The sequence below is a fragment of the Mobula birostris genome, chromosome 7, assembly GCF_030028105.1.
Source record: "Mobula birostris isolate sMobBir1 chromosome 7, sMobBir1.hap1, whole genome shotgun sequence".
NCBI lineage: Eukaryota > Metazoa > Chordata > Chondrichthyes > Myliobatiformes > Myliobatidae > Mobula > Mobula birostris.
This window is the reverse complement of record NC_092376.1, coordinates 116080646-116100743: the sequence shown is the minus strand read 5'-3', so window position 1 is coordinate 116100743 and position 20098 is coordinate 116080646. Positions and strand designations below refer to the sequence as shown.

Sequence of the window (20098 nt, the reverse complement as noted above, 5' to 3'; positions counted from 1 at the left end):
ATATACTGCAATTGTCATACTTGATATATCCTTTACACATTATAAACAAAAACTGTTTTGCAGACTTAATAAAATTTGAGAAACAGAAGGGAAAAAATCCTTGATCTAAGCATCACTTACATGAACATGATGCACAAGTACATCTAAATCACGTGAACATTTATTGTGATCTTTGACAAGTGTAGCAATGTTTTAAAATTATGTCATCTTTTTAAGACCCCTGGTGTATGGATCCAGATTACCTGCTTTGAATAATTGCAAATACAATTGATTATAGTTTTCCTTTTCTATACAAGATTCCTGTTAATATTTGCCTTAATAAATTCAAATTATTACTAACACCGAGACATATTATGTATGATAATAGTTTTAGCATTCAGTGCTTAAGACGGCCAGAAGAGATTTGATTCAGTTCGGTATGAAAATGCTAATGCATCTTCAGGATTAAGAAATGACAATTCAGACAGTATAAAGTTCACAATTCCATTAACAAAGAACCAAATTATTTTCCAGTAATAATATTACCATGAAATAGGTTTCAAAATGTAAATCGAACTTCCAATGTATAAAAATTACAGGTTTCCAACTGTTTCTCAGATGGCCAACATAACCAGAATCAAAGAAAAGTTCTTAAGCCATTTAAATGGAAATCAATCCATTGGTTACATATAGAAATAGCATTTCAAGGGGTTCCTCGCTTATTATTTGTTGTCTTTACTTTCTGTTTCAGTGTAGCTATGTAAGTCTCAAAGAACTATGTTAATTACTAATGTGAATTAAACTATATGGCTGAAATAATGGCATTGCATAATTATCTGGGATACCAGTCAGCATACAGATAAGCCACTTGGATCTTTAGAGAGTCACTGCAAGATGTATTTGAACCAGGTGCAACAGCATGTCCCAGCTTTTTAAACACTGAAATATATAACATCATGTCACCAAATAGTTTGGGGTGCAGTCGGAGTATAGACTTTTTAAAAAAAAGTATGGACGTAATGTGTGTAATCATTGCCTCAAAGTTCTTTTTTATTTATTATCTGCTTAACAAAGGTTTAATGTGATACAATGAAGGATAGGGAATGCATTTGGAGGCTGTCATGAAAACAGGTCCATATGAATAGCAACATTTAAGCCTTTTTGATTGGGTCAGTTGAAACCTTGTCAATAGATAAGCCACTTAAAATGAGAGGGAAAAAAAAAGAGCACCTGTTCTCTTCCATCTGGCAATAATGACCAGTCATTGAATGAATTGTATATTTCAGAACATCAAAGTTTGGTTTTGATTTATTGCATCCTTAATACCGGCTGCCATGGTGACTTACCACTGCCATGGTGACTTACCACTGCCATAGCAGCTGGTATTTCTTAATAAGAATTCATGGGTCAACTCTAGCAGTAGTTTTCATAAAGGGTTCTTTAGGAACAGAAACCCTTTGTAAAATGGCGGAAAGTAGCAACTTTATTGCATACAAGTTTTTACAAGAAGAGCTGAATTGGGGTAAAGATATTATCCATCTTTATAAACTTGTGGTTTTTGCTTGATGATTTCAATTTACACGAGGCTCATGATTATCACCACAATTTGTCACGCAATTTATGGATTAAATTATGGAAACAGGGTTTCTTTAGAAAGGAATTAATAAAACAAAGTGTTTTGACAAAATATTCCATTGCTTGTTGTTGGCTGTGGATTTGAGACCAATGTGTAATTGTGGCATTTGTAATTAAATATAAGTGATAACCAAAGCAGAAAGTGTACAATAATTGACAGAAACTTCTTAAAAGAACTGATGAGCAGTATCACTTTTGGAACTAAAGTACATCTCCAAATTGATCTGGATTCAAAATCTGGAACAGTTAAACTTAAAATGAGCAATATTTTTAATTGGCATCTTTAATGCAAGATCATTTGCATCAGTATTTTTTTTAGAGTAATTTCACTATTCCCCAATGATAACTAATGTATCCAAGAGAAATGCAGAAAAGCTACAAAGAAATACTCATGACAATACCAAACACTAGGGGCAATCATTTCACTGATAGAATATATTTAAGGCTTATTTTAGATTGGTGACCATTCTTCCAGTCAAGACCATTCAATATAACATCCAACTGTCTTTGAAGGATGCTCATATGCAAAAAAAAAATTACAATTATTGCTGCACTGAGGACTGAATGCTATATTATTTCCTTGAGCTTTAATAAAAACCTGAACACATATCCATCAACAAACAAGCCATTTTGGATTTGGACTAATTTAAGTACAGTGGAAATTATTAGTTACTGTTGTATTCATCAGTAAGTGTGAGGAATGTGTCATTTCCTATACTGGGGAGCATGCATTGGTGACTTCCTGGTCGAGTTGATTAGTTGCAGAATAGCTGTTGCAATATCCAATGATATCCTGCAGTTTGAAACTCGGGATTATTTATTTCATCACTGTAACATTACTTTTAATCTGCCATCGTTTGACCTCAAAGTAACAGACACCTTGTGTTGAATAAAGGTATGTTGAATAATAAGTCTGAGTACAAGGATATCCGAAGCTCATTCCATGTAAGCTGTATGACATTCAGTCGGTAGAAAAGATATTCATCCTTCAGACTAGAAAACATTTGAAGTTTACTTTCAAAGGCATCTAATCCGCTACATTACGCCATTAGCTTACTCTAATTTACAGGGTTAGCATGAACACTGACTTGTGGAATGGTTAAGTCTCAGGACTCCGTCTTTCATGTCCAGAGATAATTCCTGACAATTAAATGTTCTGCTGGGGGGAAATTAATGTAACAGCAATCATGTACACATTCCCGCACTCCTGAGAATCAGTCTCCTTGGGATTGTGGAAATTTAGAATAAATACAAGTTTACACAATGCTGCAAAATATGAACGACAAACTATTATTCTGAAAGGCCTTATGATTTACAATCAAAATATCTAATTGCACAGCAATTTCAAATGGAAAAGCAAGACCAGTCAAAAGTTCAGATGGCATTGAAGTTCATTTAGGAAAGACTGCTCAACAAACAAAATGATTTTGACTTGGAACTGCTCTTAATACCCAATTTTTTTTTTTATTACCGATTTAGATATATTTCCTTTTGTTAAACGGATACTGACAATTTCTCCTCAACTTTGTATCTTACTTCCAGGAGAAGAAGCATGTGAATAGAATGTAGCTATATTTTCATAAAATATGAACTTCTTTAAATACTGAATCATCTTAATCTACATTTTTAAATAGTTGAAAAAAAATTAAATTGCGGTTGGATACTTTAAAACTTAACACTTCAAAATGCTGACAGCAAAATTCTCCAGTTAAATGACATCTGCCTTCACCATCAACTGGCTAGGTTGACTGAAGTTGGCTGAGATACCACATCTCAGTAAAATGCACTAGACATTTAGCATGAAACTGGCAAAGAAATATCACCTCAGCAAAAAGGTGATGTTATTTGAACACCAAGGCTGTGATTTTTGTCAGCATGTTGTAGCTCAGCTAATCTTTCCACCAATGCTTAAAAAAATAACTTCTGCTTTAATATTTATTTTGTAAATGTATGCTCACAATGAGGACCAAACACACTCATACAATTTTCTTGTTTTTTTTTTGTTACACTGAGGCTTGGTATTACCCAGGGAAAATTCAAAACAGTATACCCAACTTCATTGTTCCATCAGCAATAAGTTCAACTCAGTGAGCAATATGATCAAGAATTAGTGCTGGATTCAGAGACAATTTAAACTTGGATCTTGATTGGTAAATGCTAACTCTGCACAGGTTGAAATAGAACTTTGCTTCCTGCATCTAAGCTAGTTTCATGACTAATTTCCAGAATAGATTGGACAAAGTTCTAAACCCTTGTTCTGAACAAGACATGGAGAATTTCATTCTTCTGAAATGAAATGGATTTGAACTTGATTCTAGAAGTGAAATAAAAATGCCTAACTTTGTACCATCCATTTCCCGGGCAGTAACCTTGAGTGACGGATAATGATTTTCATTTATCAATTTAAATGAAGTGTTATTGTGATGCCATCGTTGAACAAGTGCTAGGAGAAAGCAGATTTAATCAATTAATTGAATTTACTAGTCCACAAGATGCATTGATTACAGCACATGGCAACTACTGCTTTCAGTGATCACCTACTTCTAGGTATGGAACTAGAATAAGCATACAATTCAAAAACATGCTAGATGAATTTCCTGATCCTATGTTAAGTGAGCATTATAGTACATCACATTAAAAAGCTACACATAACTAGGTTCACTGGGGTCAAAAAATAACTGGCCTTGCTGTTGGTTTAACCAAAATTCTTGTTTGACCTGAGTATGCCTGTTTTATGTCCCAGGTATAAATCCAAGTATAATTGTTCTGAGGATATTAGGAAGGTGAACATGTGGTTTAATTTTACATTGTCCAAGTTCATTTAACTCAGTACAAGTAACCTATAGCTAATGGAATTATGCATCTTGCATCTGTCAGCTAAATTGACTCCATCCATATGTGTACACTGGCACAAATGCACACTTCAGCAAGAAGGACCGCATAAATGGGCACTCCATTCACCGAATATACAGGGATTCTGATGACTGTAAAGTCTGTAATAGATGGCTGTTAGGTGGTGGCATAATCTCTCTAATTTCTCCTGGTTCCAAAGGAACTGGGCCACATGGATCATGTTCATTACAGCTAAGTCGGCCATCTAGTTTGGAGATGAATAGTGCTCCGTCCCTATGGTCCGTGCAGAAAGAACTGGGACACAGCTCACAGAAAGAAACTGCCTCTTTCCCACACACGTCGCATTGATGCCACGGACATTCCCATTTACCTAATAACAAAACAGGAGAAGTGATCAGAAATTTTGTGTAGGTAGGAATATATGTGAACATAATGTGCACCAAAAGCACTAGTAATCATACAATAATAATAGAAATTGCTTTCTCCCCCACCCCTCACTTCCGCACAAACTGATACAAGGACAATCATAACAGTCATGACAATAATAAGCTAACTTAACTCACCAGCAGTCATTGCATGAAAAAATAAACCAATTTATGCGCTTCACTACCTTACTCAATTTAAAAATTTTTTTAAAAAACTGCTCCATCCAAATTAAAGCCATTGTCTCTAAGAAAACAGCATCAGTAAGACTCATATTCAGTCAAGGATTCTATTTCACTGTGTTATGTACATCAAACACGATTAAAAGTGAAAAATTAAATTTTCTGGCTTCTGGAAGACCAAATTTGTTCTACATAATAAGGAACCTGTTGTTGTTGTGGTGGGAGGTGAGCTCTTAATTCAGTGACAATCCGAGAAAGAATTAAAATGCAGAATTAGTAAAAGCCTACAAGACTAATGATGTCAGAGCACTTAAGTCTAAAGAGCAAATCACAGTTTAGCACTTATATAATTCTATTTTAAGAGATTGGTTACATTTAGATGTTCAATCTGATTAAACTCTGGACCAGTTACTCTTTTTCCTTCACTGCATTTATAAATAAATTTATTTGCAGATACTAAGCAGGTATTGATGTGGTTCAATACCTTGATATGGATCCAGGAAGATAAAGAAAGGCAAGGCCAAACCAGGATAGAGAAAAGCGTGAAAATTAGGTAGTTAGTATTTCTATAGTAAAACCTTTCACTTAAATAATACAAATAAAACTCCAGACTATTAGAAGTAAGGAAAATCAGAAGGTGAGAAAAGAGAATGATGTGATTTGAGTTTTTAAGAGATAACACCAGCATATCATGGAAATTAGAGCAACATAAACTAAGTATGTTCATCAATTTATAAAAGGGTTGCATCCCTGGAAAACATTTAAGCAAAAATTTGGGTACAATGTGTACATTATGTACAATGTACTACTTTGAAAGCGAGACATTTTGTAATGACTTTGCAAATCAATGCTCTGTAAATAACCTTTAATATTTTGATCTAACTTGATGAATTCCCATATTCAAAATAGCCAAGATCGCTCCGCTCTCATGGATAAGCAAATTTGGACATTTACTTCCATCGGTAGAGAAAAACACACAAGTTCAACAATAACAAGTGAGTAAGCTACCATTTATGGAATTACGAATAAAGATTGTCACAACAGGAGGATGAAATTCAGCAACTATTAGGAGTGAATTACTTAATTTTTTTTGCATCTAGAGACCCATTTCAGATTAGAACAGAGAAGATAACCCAACTGTTGCTGACACTACTTTGCATATGACAAAGTGGCTATATGGATGTTACAACAGAATAATACGTAACATTTGACCTCACTTGCAAAATTCTACCACACTTTTCGGACCTCCAAGAAAGCAGGTTTCATTGAAAAGCTAAGGTCTATTTTGGCATCAAAGGGATGGATTCCATCTGGATCACTGTCGAGGTACCTGTGGTAATGTTCTTCCTCCCGATTGATGTCTTTGTTATTATCACTCATTGTTATTACTTCACCAATGATGTTCTGAGTACCTACTCCACCAAGTTCAATCATACCTGCACCAACAGTGAATCTGTTTGATCACCTCCACCCCTCGAACACAACCTGTTAAATTCTCCTGCAGTCCCTCTCTCATTGGGTCTATAATTCTGCCTGTATCCGACTCCAGTCTGGTGGTGATACACGTTCTTTACATGACAACAAAACTGACACTTCACCGTAATCAAATCTGATCAGCAACAACTACAATTGGACAGTAAGGATCAATCTAAATGGATCCATAAGACCATAAGACATAGGAGCAGAATTAGGCCATTCAGCCCCTCGAGTCTGCTCCACCATTTGATCATGGCTGATCCCGGATCCCATTCAACCCTATACACCTGGCCTCTCACCATATCCCTTAATGCCCCGACCAATCAGGAATCTACCAACCTCCACTTTAAATATACCAATGGAATTGGCCTCAACTGCAGTCTATGGCAGAGTATTCCACAGATTCACCACTTTTTGGCTAAGTTAATTACTCCTTACTTCTGCTCTAAAAGGTCACCCCTCAATTCTGAGGCTGTGCCCTCTAGTTCTGGATACCCCCATCAGATGAAGCACACTCTTCACAACCACCTTATCTAGTCCTTTCAACATCTGGTAGGTTTCAATGATGTCCCCATACATTCTTCTAAGTTCCAGTGAGTATAAGCCCATAGCTACCAAACACTTCTTATATGTTAACCCCTTCACTCCCGGAATCATCCTTGTGAACCTCCTCTGGACTCTCTCCAATGACAATGCATCCTTTCTGGGATAAGGGGCCCAAAACTGTTAACAATACTCCAAGTGTGGCCTGACTAGTGTTTTATGAAGCTTGAGTATCATCTCCTTGTTTTTATATTCTTCCTCCTGAGAGTCTTGTACAAGGATTCCTAAGTCCCTTTGCATCTCTTGGCTCCATGCTCCCCCACCTTTGCAGGAAGCTCATTCAAACATAAGTAACTATTATTTGCTAAGACCACTAATGGTACAGCTAAGGAATAAGCACAAGGTATGAATTGGAGGACTATAAATACGTCAGGGTGGTTACAGAGAACAGCTTAAGTTCACAGAAAGATTTGAGCAAAGTAAGGCTTTCAAATTTTTCTGCAGTTTGTAAGAGACAAGAATTTTCTAATGAGACATTAAAAATGTAAGTGTTTCAAAAGTACAGTATCTAATCTGAAGGTCTGGTAACTGGCTCACCAGGCTATGTTTATAGTACCTCCTTTCCACTACCTGATTATAATTATTATAGTGCATTATTTATAATAATGTTAACATTTGAATTTACACCTGAAAATGTGAATTCAAAGCGTGTTGGTGTAATCTAGTAAATTTGTAGTTTGGCAGCAAAATCTGGAGTATGCTGGATTAGTGGAATTTTAATGCACTGGTATTTTATTTAAAATTGCAACTAATTTCCATTAATTATTTTTAATCCTACGATTAATTATTGACTATTGAGTAGCAGTCTTATTTTTCATCTTTCATGCAAATTGGAGAGATCTGTTCAGTCGCTCACCCGCAGGGCGCTTGCTCAAGATCAGACAATCAGCATGGTACACCTTAGGGCATCCAGGCTTCTTGCAGATGACTAGCTGCCCACCATCTCCACAACGGAAACATTCTTCCTCATGATCTCTCACTATTTCAGACTGCTGCTTGCGCTTTCTTGGAGGCATTTGCCTTTTCTTTACCTTCTTTTCATCTGTGGAGTTCGGTATGTTCTAATGAGGTAAAAAGAAGGGCAAATTATTAAAAACACTGAGTCAGAAGTTTTCCCAGAAACTCATTAGCTTCATTATAGAAATAATTATTGTTACGAAGTCAACTTCTCAGGTAATTAATGACAAAAACCATAATTCAACATTCTAAGTACATTTTATGGGTAAATCGTTCATTCACTCAGTGAACACTTTATTAGGTACAGCACACCTGATTGTTCTTGCAAGTAGCCAATCAACCAATCCCGTGGCAGCAACATAATACATAAAAGCATGGGGATATGGTCAAGAGATTCAGTTGTTACTCAGAGCAAACATCAGAATGGGGAAGAAATATGACTTTGACTGTGGAATGATTGTTGGTGCCAGATAGGGTGGTTTGAGCATCTCAGAAACTGATCTCCTTGGATTTTCACACAAGTCTCTAGAGTTTATAGAGAATGCTACAAAAGAAAGGCAACAATATCTCAAATAACCAGTCTACAACAATATTATGCAGAAAGGCATCTTGAAATGCACAGCAAAGCTGATCCTTGAAGTGGATGAACTACAACAGCAGAAGACCACAAACATACACTCACTGGCCACTTTATTAGGTACAGGAAGTACCTAATAAAGGCCACTGAGTACATGTCGGAAGTGCAGGTCATGATACTTGCTCTGAATTTCATGGAGGTTCTACCCTTCAAAAAGGGTCTTTACCAAACCATCCTAACAGAAGCAAATAGATAGTATGGTTGCCATTTAAGATAGAGCAGGAAGGAAATGAGTAACTTCCCGTTTTACTACTCATAAACAACTTCGTTCATAAAATATGCGATGAAGTATGAAGCTATGTACAAAGGAGTCACAAGGATTTGAAGACTAGAGTGAGAAGGTCTTGGAAATGTTGACCTCCAGGATTTAATTGGAGCAATTCAGACAAGCTACCATGACCTCAATAATATGACCGATCCAGCACTCAAATCTACTCTCCAAAGATAAGGCCTCCTGCTCCAGCACTCCATGACATACCCTTCCTTCTTGAACTCCCCCCGCCTCAACCCAACACCCCATAACCATCACCTCATCCACACAACCATATATATTTACCTATTGAGATACAGCTCACCGATTTAACCCTAGCCTAATCACAGGACAATTTTCAATGACCAATTAATTAACCTACCCACCAGTATGTCTTTGCACTGTGGGAGGAAAACGAAGCACCCAGGGGAAACTCATGCTCACACAGGAAGAACGTACAAACTCTCTCACAGACGGCACTCTGTACTATAATTCCCCCAAGCTGTAATAGATTTGCGCTAACCGCTATGCTACCATGGTGCCTCAAATACAGAATTTCTCACTCATAACAAATCGAAATATGTAGTTTCATGAATTTAGCAATGTCATTAGCCAATTACAGTGACAGCAGTGAATTATTTCCTATGTATTTCAGGAAACATGGACCAATCAGAGAAGAAAGATCCTTCTATGCTCAGTGCCTGAAGGCTGTAGGGTAAAGTTTTCTCTCTCTTTAGTCAATGAGCAACCCAAGTGAAAGGTGAGGCTGAACATAGGACACTGCAAATCTCCACAGGAAACACATGTTTATATTACCTCTATTCACCCATCTATCGCATAATGAAATCTTAGTTCACTCTTGACAAGCACTTACACTGTTGCATTCCCTGAGTACCAGGCACACACCTTTTAAATATGCTTGCCTTCATTGCAAGTGATGACGACAGATCATCTAAATTTCATATTACTCCCAACAACCTCCCCACTATAAATCCCCTTAACTTCACTCCCCAATCCAAATGTATTGGGTCTGACACCTAGAGTAATACAGTCAAGCGCCCCTTGGCCCTCCACACTAATGCCAATCTTTTTGTCCACCTAATTGATTCTATTTGCCTATAACCAGACTGTATCCTTCTAAACTCTGAATATTCAAGAGCCTAGCTCAGATACTGGCACTAAAGGCAAAAAGATAAACAGGTTGGACAGGTGTCTGGAACATATGGTATATTTGATCTGCCGTGAGGGCAGAGGTGTAAGATATCTGGTGAGAGGGCTTGCATCTGTACTCTTCAGGAAGAAAGGAACAAGGAATATGCTAAGGACATGTTTACAATGGTGATGAATCTGTTGTCACACCTACCTGGTTAAATCCATTCTCCATTCACTGTACAAGTCGTGTCCTGGTCCAAATCCATCAATTCACACTTATCAAAGCTGAAATCCATTCACTAATCCATAATTCATCTCCCTAACTGATCGTGATCTTCTACTGGTTCATTGTAACCCACAATGCTTCCTAATTTAGTATCATCAGGAAACTTGCTAATCATACCATGTATATTCATATCCAAATCATTTACATACATAAAAAATAACAAATAACAAAGATCCCAACACCGATCCCTAAGGTACTCCACTAGTCACAGGCCTCCAGTCAGAGAATTAGCTTTCAACCATCACCCTCTGCTTCCTATCACTGAGACAATTCTGACTCAACCTTGCTAGCTTCTCCTGAAACCCATGTGCAGATCAGCCTAAAACGTAGGATCATGTCAATATTTGGCATTCAATGCCATCATCCTCTCAGTATTAATCAACAAGCTTCTAAACCTGGTTCTCTGTACTTCTCAAAAGCAATCCTCAACTTTTTCATTAGGACACCAGAGATAAGGAAGTTGAAGATCGTTCACTTACAATCAACAAAGGTGCATCACAAAAACGTGCACTCAGCCCATTGCTCTACTCTCTCTATACTGTGTGGCTATGCACAGCTCAAACAGCCTCTATAAATTTGCAGATGACATCACTGTTGTTTGCAGAATCTCAGATGTCAACAAAGTGGTGTTCAGGAATGAGTCAGATCAACTAAATGAGTGGTGTCATAACAACAACCTCACATTCAATGCCAAAAAACCAAGGAATTGCCTATGGCTTCAGAAACAGGAAGTCAGGAGAACACATGCCAGTCCTCACTGAAAATTTTCTTCATTGGAAAGTGTGAATAGCTTTAAAGTAGTGGGTGCCAACAACTTGGAGGATCTGTCCAGTACCCAACACAAAGAAGCTAGAAGCAATCACGAAAGGGTTACTTAGAAGCAGCTCTACTTCATTAAGTGTTTGAGAAGATTTGGTATATCACCAAAGTTTCTTGCAACTTTCTATAGATGTACAGTGGAGAGCACTCTGACTGATTGCATCACAGCCTGTCATGGAGGCTCCAATGCACAGGATCGCAAAAGGCTGTATAGATTCGTAGACTCAGTCCATTCCATCACAGACAGAACCCTTCCCATCATTAACCTATTTAAGAAGTGGTGTGAAAGCATCCATCTTCTCCTACTGTGTGATCCAGAATCTCCGGAGGTGAAGGCCCCAAGCCCTCAGCTTTTCTTGTTGCTCGGCAGCCAGGGCGGGGTCCAAGCACTCGGCAGAGGATGGCGCTCAGTGCTTGGGTGTTGGAGGGCTGGTCGTAGGCTCGAAGTATTCGGATAGACTCAGAGTCCGTTATGGTCCAGTGCTTCCAATGGTGCTGCATTGGCAAGTTTGTGGTGCTTGGAGATTCTCTCTTCTACCGTCTGCATGAGATGATGGGGCTATTGGGACTTTGAGACTTTTTTTTTACCGTGCCCATGGTCTGCTCTTTATCAAATTATGGTATTGCTTTGCACTGTTGTAACTATATATTATAATTATGTGGTTTTGTCAGTTTTAGTCTTGGTTTGTCTTGTGTTTCTTGTGGTATCATTCTGGAGGAATATTGTATCATTTTTAACGCATTTCTAAATGACAATAAACAAGGACTGAGTGTCCTCATAATTCAAAAAAAAAAAGAAAGCATCCATCACCAAGGACCTTTGCTCACCATCTGGGGGCATAAATCGCTTTTCATTACTACCATCAGAGAAGTGGTAAAGGAGCCTGAAGGGCCACAGTTAATGATTCAGGAACAGCTTCTTCCCCTCCACCATCTGATTTCTGAATGTTATTACTTTTGTTTTGCACTATTTATTTTGTACCTTATAGTAATTACAACTAATTACTACGTGAGTGGTAATAAACCTGATTCTGATTCCACTGGCAGATGGTTCCAGATATCACCCACTCTATGTGCAAAAAATTGCCCTTTATAACTCTTTCCTCTTATCTTGACACCGCTACCATGAAAAATACATTCTGACTACCTACCTTATCACTGCCTTTTATAATTAATATGCAGTGTGCCTATAAAAAGTATTCAATACCCTTAGAAGAGTTCATGCTTTATTGTTTTACAATATTGAATCACAGTGGATTTAACTTAGCTTTTCTTGACACTGATCAACAGAAAAAGACATTTTTGTGTCAAAGTGAAAACAGATCTCTACAATGTGATCTAACTTAATTACAAATATAAAACACAAAATAATTGATTGCATAAGTATTCACCCCCTCCTTTTAATATGATACACCAAATCATCACTGGTGCAGCCAACTGGTTTTTGAAGTCACAAAATTAGTTAAATGGAGATCGCCTGTGCGCAGTCAAGGTATTTCAATTGATTGTAGTAAAAATACACCTCGAGCTGGAAGATCCAACTGCTGGGAAGTCAGTATCCTGGCAAAAACTACAACATGAAGACAAAAGAACATTCCCAGCAACTTCATGAAAAGGTTATTGAAAAGCATCAGTCAGGAGTGGGATACAAGAAAATATCCAAGTCACTGAATATCCCTTGGAGAACAGTTAAGTTAATAACCAAGAAATGGAAAGAATATGGCAGAGCTGTAAATCTGCCCAGAGCAGGCTGTCCTCAAAAACAGACTGACCATGCAGGAAGGGGACTAGTGAGGGAGGCCACCAAGAGACCTATGACAACTCTGGAGGAATTACAAGCTTCAGTGGCTGAGATGGGAGAGACTGTGCATGCAACAACTGTTGTCTGGGTACTTCACCTGTTCCAGCTCTATGGAAGAGTGGCAATGAGAAGCCACTTGAAAAAAGAAACTCACATGAAATCTTGGCTAGACTTTGCCAGAAGGCATGTGGGAGACTCTGAAGTCAGCTGGAAGAAGGTTTGATGGTCTGATTTGAGCTTTTTGGCCATCAGACTAAACGCTATGCTTGGTGTAAGCCAAACACTGCACATTATCAAAAACACACCATCCATACTGTGAAGCTTGGTGGTGGCTGCATCATGCTGTGGGGATGCTTCACTGCAGCAGGCCCTGGAAAGCTTGTGAAGATCGAGGGTAAAATGAATACAGCAAAATATAGGAGGAAAGTTAAAGTCCTAGAGTGGCCAAGTCAGAGACCAGACCCAGTTAGGAATTTGTGGCTGGATTTGAAAAGGGCTGTTCACTCATGGTCCCCATGCAATGTGACAGAGGTTGAGCAGTTTTGCAAAGAATGAGGAAAAATTCCGTGTCCAGATGTACAAAGCTGATAGAGACCTAACCACACAGACTCAAGGCTGTAATTGCTCCCAAAGGTGCATCTCCTAAATACGGACTTGAAGGGAGTGAGTAATTATGCAATCAATTATTTTGTATTTCATAATCATAATAAATTTAAACCAATTTGTAGAAACTTGTTTTCACTTTGACATAAAAGTATCTTTTCTGTTGATTAGTCTCAAAAAAGCCAAATTAAATCCACTGCAATTCAATGTTGTAAAACATGAACACTTCTTGGGGTGGGTTGGGGGGAAGGTGGTAGAATACTTTTTACAGGCATTGTAACTCTTTTCAGATCTCCCCCAATCTCCTTAATTTCAGGGAAAACATGCTGAGCCTATCCATTCTGGGATAATCCCATAACTGAAGTCCTCTTACCCAGCCTGTTGAATTTCCTCTGCGTTCTCTCCAGCACAACCACATCCTTGCTCTAGTGTGGAGACTAAAACTGTACACTATACAAGTGCAGTTTAATCAGTGTTTGATAAAGTTGCACTTTTCATCACTTTTCTATGCTTTCACCTGCAGAGGTAAATCATCACCCTATCTACAGGTGTTGCCACTTTCAAGGAACTTCCAAGGTCCCACTGTACATCAACCTCTTTAGTGCTCTACCATTTGTTCATGCCTAGTAATTCTCTGTGCACCTACTTCGGAAGCAATTTATAGATGTTAATTAACATACAGTGGATTCCAGTTCATTGGACCATTGGTTAATTGGGGCAACCATTTGTTTGGGACACTTCTTAAAGAACAATAACTAGTTGAGAAAATAGCAGGCACTCCCCGTTTATTTGGAACACTATTCCACTTAATTGGGACAGAAGGCTATTGCCAAACAATCTTGAACTAGTCTCAGTCACATACACTGTGTGGCCAGTAGACTACACCGTGCTTAGAATAAAGTTTTTAAAATAGCATCAGCTCTGTGTGTTTGTGATCAAAAAGCAGTGATCTTTGTCACTGATAGTTGGCAAGAAATAAGCAGTATGACAATTCAAAACTGTTTTGCTCAGTGATTTCAAGCATCCAGGCTTTGAGATTCCAGGAACAGCCATTAGAAGATACAAAGCAAATAGTTTTTAAACAGGGTCAGTTGCATGTGCTTTGGGCTGAATGATGCACTCAAGAAAGTGATTTCTGATCATTTTGTTTTTTATATATCTACTTTATGCAGGAAGGAAAAGAAGGTAGTCCATTATCTGCACTGATTTTTTTTCATTTACAGTCAAAAGAACACCGCAGCAATGAACTCTTCCATTGATAATCATTAGGAACTAATACAGTTTTTTTAAACACTATAGCAGTATTGGTAGTGTTCTAATACAGCGGTCCCCAACCACCGGGCCGCAAAGCATGTGCTACCGGGCCGCGAGGAAATCTTTCCTCATTCCCTGTCACGCATTGTTGAGCATGCAAGGTCATTACCCGCGTGTCATCCATGTTAGCGCAGGAAGATGAACAACTCCTCGAGCTTGCAAATGTTGGCAGGCTGAAAAGTATGTTTGACATAACATCTCTGCCAGCATTCTGGATCAAAGTCAAGGCTAAATATCCTGAGATAGCCACGAAAGCAGTGAAAACGTTGCTACCATTTCCAACATATCTCTGCAATGAATGCAACAAAAACTAAACTATGGAATAGACTGGACATAAGGAATCCCCTTCGAGTATCGCTGTCTCCCATCACCCCTCGATGGGACCGTGTTGTTGCAGGGAACAAGTATTCAGCCCAGGGCTCCCACTAATTCAGCGATATTGGTGTGTTACAATGATTTTATATGTTCATACTGGAAAATATGTGCTGTGTGTTTAATATCCAAACGTTACTTAAAATGTTACGATGCTATTGACTTATATAACAATTACAGCATGGAAACAGGCCACCTCTGCCCTTCTAGCCCGTGCCGAATGCTACTCTCACCTAGTCCCACTGATCTGCACTCAGCCCATAACCCTCCATTCCTTTCCTGTCATATAGCTATCCAATTTTTCTTTAAATGATAATATCGAACCTGCCTCTACCACTTCTACTGGAAGTTTGTTCAACACTTACTTCAAGCTCCCTTGTCCTACCCAGATAATTGACTTATCACTATATTCATGCCAGGAAAGTATGCGCTGTGTGTTTAATATTAAATTTGTTAGATAAGCCCTTTTAGAAACGGAATTGAGTGTATTAGCCACTTACTACCTATATCCCGGTCGTGATTAACACCCGCACCCCACTCCCGAACAGAATCGCCAAAAACGATTTGCAGAAAAAAATAGGCACGTACACGCATGCGCACTGGTGCCCGCGCAAGGCTTCATGGTCATTGTAGTCTTTCTAGGGGTAAACACAACGTATTTGACTGCTACTCTTGTCCGTTGGCAACCCTACCACCCTCCCCCCGCCTCCCCGGGTTGGCCGGTCCGCAGTGCAAAAAGGCTTGGGGACCCCTGTTCTAATCTATTTGTATTTCATTTAAATACACAATCTGTTACTCAGTTAAACCATATTTTGTCTTTGTTATGCCTTTTAACTATTTCCATGAAATTCTGGATCATGGGGCAGTTGCTTAGTGTCCCAATTAACTGCAATCCATATACTATAGAACTTGTGGGGGGAGGGGGGGGAATGCACACAATTACATAGATAAGGTGTAAATTTCCCACAGGCAGCTCTGAAGATCAGGAGAGAACCCAGATCACTGGAGCTATGAGGTAGCAGCACTCTCTCCTAATCAGATGCTTTTGACTTCTCTATAGATTTGGACAAATTATTCCAACACATTAATGCTTGGTTGAGCTGCTAAATCCAGCCTTCTCCTCCTGTTCAAGAAATTGACACTAAATAAAGAAAAGGATCTCCTAGTGTTCAAGTTCAGATTAATTTCTTAGCCTGTAACATCAAAAGCAAATTAACTGGCTACCTATCTTACTTGCCATGTATGGGACCTTGTCATGTCCAAATTGGCTGCTATGTCTTCCTACTAAGTCAAAGTTCAAATTAAATTTCATTACTGAAGTATATGTAACTTGAGATTCACCTTATTACAGGTAAAAACAAAACAAAAAACACAACAGAATCCATGAAAAAATACACACACAACAAAGATCAACAAACATCCAATGTGCAATAAAAACAAACAATAAACATATAATACACAGAACATAAACTGCAGACTCTCCAAAACTGAGGCAACAGCCACGGAGCCAATTCAGTCCTAAAGCAAATGAAGCCAGTTCAGGCTACTGATGGCTGCAGGCCATTGCTGCAGAGTCTGTTAAGCACTGAGGTGAGTAAAGATAGCCCAGGAACCCAATGGCCATGTGGCAATAACTACTCCTGAACCTGGTGGCATGGACCCAAAACTCTTGGCACCTCCTGCCTGATAAAAGCAGTGAGCAGACAGGGACAGGTCAACCCCAGGCAGATGGGACAGGCTCAGGTCGGGAATTTTGGCTGACACAGAGAAGTAAAGTGAACATCCATTCAACTTCTGCCCATGGCGCTTTCATCTTTTAATCTGGCTCGGTGCTTAAATCAGCTCAACATCAGTTCATTTTTCACTTTTGGGCCCAATACTTCAATCAGGCCCGAAGTCTAACTTAGTAACACCTGCCATAACAATGGTGTACCTGCATTCTCAAGAGTCTTTAAGTTGCTGAATCCTTCAGGAGACCACAAAAACATCAGATCGTTCAGACTGTTTAAAAGCACTCCCTCAAAAGAAAATACAGGCTGTGGATTGCAGTGATCTCAGTATAGAAGTAGTATATTTAGTGAAATAGCTAATAGTTTTGTAAGCTGCCTGCAAAACATTGCCATATTGCCAGTGTCATCTTGGATAGTATTTAATTGGCTAATAAGTACATTAGAACAATCTGCAGAAGTGAAAAGCTGCTATGTGATTGCAGTGCTTTTGCATTCCCGTTCTAATTTATAGCAAAGTTTAACCTCTACCATATAGAAAGCTAAAGTGGACAACGAAGAAATAAGTCTTCAAATTTGTCTTTAAGTCACTGTATTACAAAATGTATCTAGCTTAGAATGTGATGTACCGCAATAGTTACAGTAAGCGAGAGGAACTGGACACCCTACCTTAGGTTGCACGCCTAAATAGCCACTGCAGTTTGGAGCTCCACATTTACATACAGTCTTTCCAGTGCCCAAGCATTCCAAGTGATAGTTAAACGTTAGCTCAGATCCTGTAAAAGTATTAATGCCATTAGATTTATACTTGGACTCACTGTACAACTGTTGATAAATAAACTCAAACAATAGCATCCAACTTCCTAAGTGTTATAATTGTATATTCTGATGAATTAGCTAAGTTGAAGGTACATGTTTGGATATTATGTTTCAGCATTGAACATCCTGAAAGATTATTCACATCACAGAAATAAGGTATACTCCAGAAGTTATGACTTTCTAAAATTAATTGAGATTTCTTATAATAGGAGACTATTTGGCCCATTACGCCCATACTGGCTCTCAGGATATCAATCTCAATTGAGTCATGATGCGCTTTCATTCTATTGTGAACATTTCACAGTGATCACATGCTGCAGTTAGCTAATCCAATTAATGCCGATAAGGCATTTTGCACGTATTATTTACTACCCTCAAAACAGGGAAGAAAAACCATGAAAGTCCCATGAATATTAGCATTTGGTTTAATTTCACTATTTCAATCAGAAAAATGGCTCCAGCACTATTTAAACTGGGTAATGCTGTAACTGGACAATGTAGCACCCAAAAACAGATGCTATATGATTAAACTTCTCTTCTCTATTATTAGTTTGGGATCTTACTTCATCTGTTTCTGTATTGAATTCAATTGCACGTATATTCTTCATGGATGCATGTCTTAAACCCTTAACCATATAACAATATTTCTTACCAACAGCAATATCACACAAAGCAAACAGTCCAACTCTAGTGTCACCATTCACTGTCCACTTCTGTGTCTCACAGTTTGGCTTGCAGCTGTGATTCATGAAGCGCGAATAATTTCCTTTTGGGCCTGCATCAATTATACGATCCTGTTAATAATAAATTTACAGGTAAACTTGGCCTCATTTTGTAGAATTTAGAAATTCACAATACAAATTTATCAAAAACTGAAAGTCGATAATCATAAAGATTTTTTAAATGTCTCTAGTAATATACATAGCAATATATAAATACCTACAAAATTGATACTTTTCAAAGGGATAGTGGCAGAACAGATATAAAAATGATTTTTCAATAACAGTTAATGATACACAATAGCTAGGTTACTGTGTGTAGTTTTAGTTACAATACAGGTTTCCCCCGCTATCCGAAGGTAGAGCGTTCCTATGAAACCGTTCGTAAGCTGAAATGGCGTAAAGCGAAGAAGCAATTACCATTAATTTATATGGGAAAAATTTTTCAGCGTTTGCAGACCCAAAAAATAACCTACCAAATAGCACATAAAACCTAAATTAACACTAACATATAATAAAAGCAGGAATTATATGATAAATACACAGCCTATATAAAGTAGAAATAGTCATACTTTATTGATCCCGAGGGAAATTGGTTTTTGTTACAGTTGCACCATAAATAATTAAATAGTAATATGTAAATTATGCCAGGAAATAAATCCAGGACCAGCCTATTGGCTCAGGGTGTCTGACTCTCCAAGGGAGGAGTTGTAAAGTTTAATGGCCACAGGCAGGAATGACTTCCTATGACGCTCTGTGTTGCATCTCGGTGGAATGAGTCTCTGGCTGAATGTACTCCTGTGCCCACCCAGTACATTATGTAGTGGATGGGAGACATTGTCCAAGATGGCATGCAACTTAGACAGCATCCTCTTTTCAGACACCACTGTCAGAGAGTCCAGTTCCATACACACATCACCGGCCTTACGAATGAGTTTGTTGATTCTGTTGGTGTCTGCTACCCTCAGCCTGCTGCCCCAGCACACAAGAGCAAACATGATCGCACTGGCCACCAGAGACTCGTAGAACATCCTCAGCATCGTCCGACAGATGTTAAAGGACCTCAGTCTCCTCAGGAAATAGAGACGGCTCTGACCCTTCTTGTAGACAGCCTCAGTGTTCTTTGACCAGTCCAGTTTATTGTCAATTCGTATCCCCAGATATTTGTAATCCTCCACCATGTCCACACTGACCCCCTGGATGGAAACAGAGGTCACCGGTGCCTTAGCCCTCCTCAGGTCTACCACCAGCTCCTTAGTCTTTTGTAACGTATGTACAGTGTAGTTTTACTTAACAGAATTGAGAAGATTTAGCCAAAACCGGTTTGTAGAGGAAAAAAAAAATCGACACGTACACGCATGCGCACACACCTGCCCGCGCAAGACTTCATGGTCATGGTAGTCTTTCTTGGGGTAAACACAAGTTTAAAGCAAGTGTCTTTTTTCGTAAAAGTGAAAATCCTCTTTCAGTTAGTGAAAACAGGTACTAATG

The 20098-nt window shown here is 38.5% G+C and overlaps 1 protein-coding gene across 2 annotated transcripts in view; it reads right to left on the bottom strand.

The window, feature by feature from the left end:
* Positions 1 to 3531: 3531 nt before the first annotated feature.
* The window catches only part of nsd1a (nuclear receptor binding SET domain protein 1a), a 124040-nt gene continuing 107473 nt past the window's right edge, over positions 3532 to 20098 (bottom strand). The window contains exons 19-22 of one of the 2 annotated variants that reach the window (XM_072263657.1): positions 18541 to 18682; positions 17739 to 17845; positions 8008 to 8212; positions 3532 to 4837 (exon numbers count right to left, since the gene is read on the bottom strand). In XM_072263657.1, coding sequence (XP_072119758.1) covers positions 4572 to 4837; positions 8008 to 8212; positions 17739 to 17845; positions 18541 to 18682 — 720 coding nt within the window. In that variant the 3' untranslated portion in view covers positions 3532 to 4571. Of the gene's footprint in view, positions 4838 to 8007; positions 8213 to 17738; positions 17846 to 18540; positions 18683 to 20098 lie in introns of those variants that run through there. The other variant, XM_072263658.1, reaches the window with a different exon arrangement.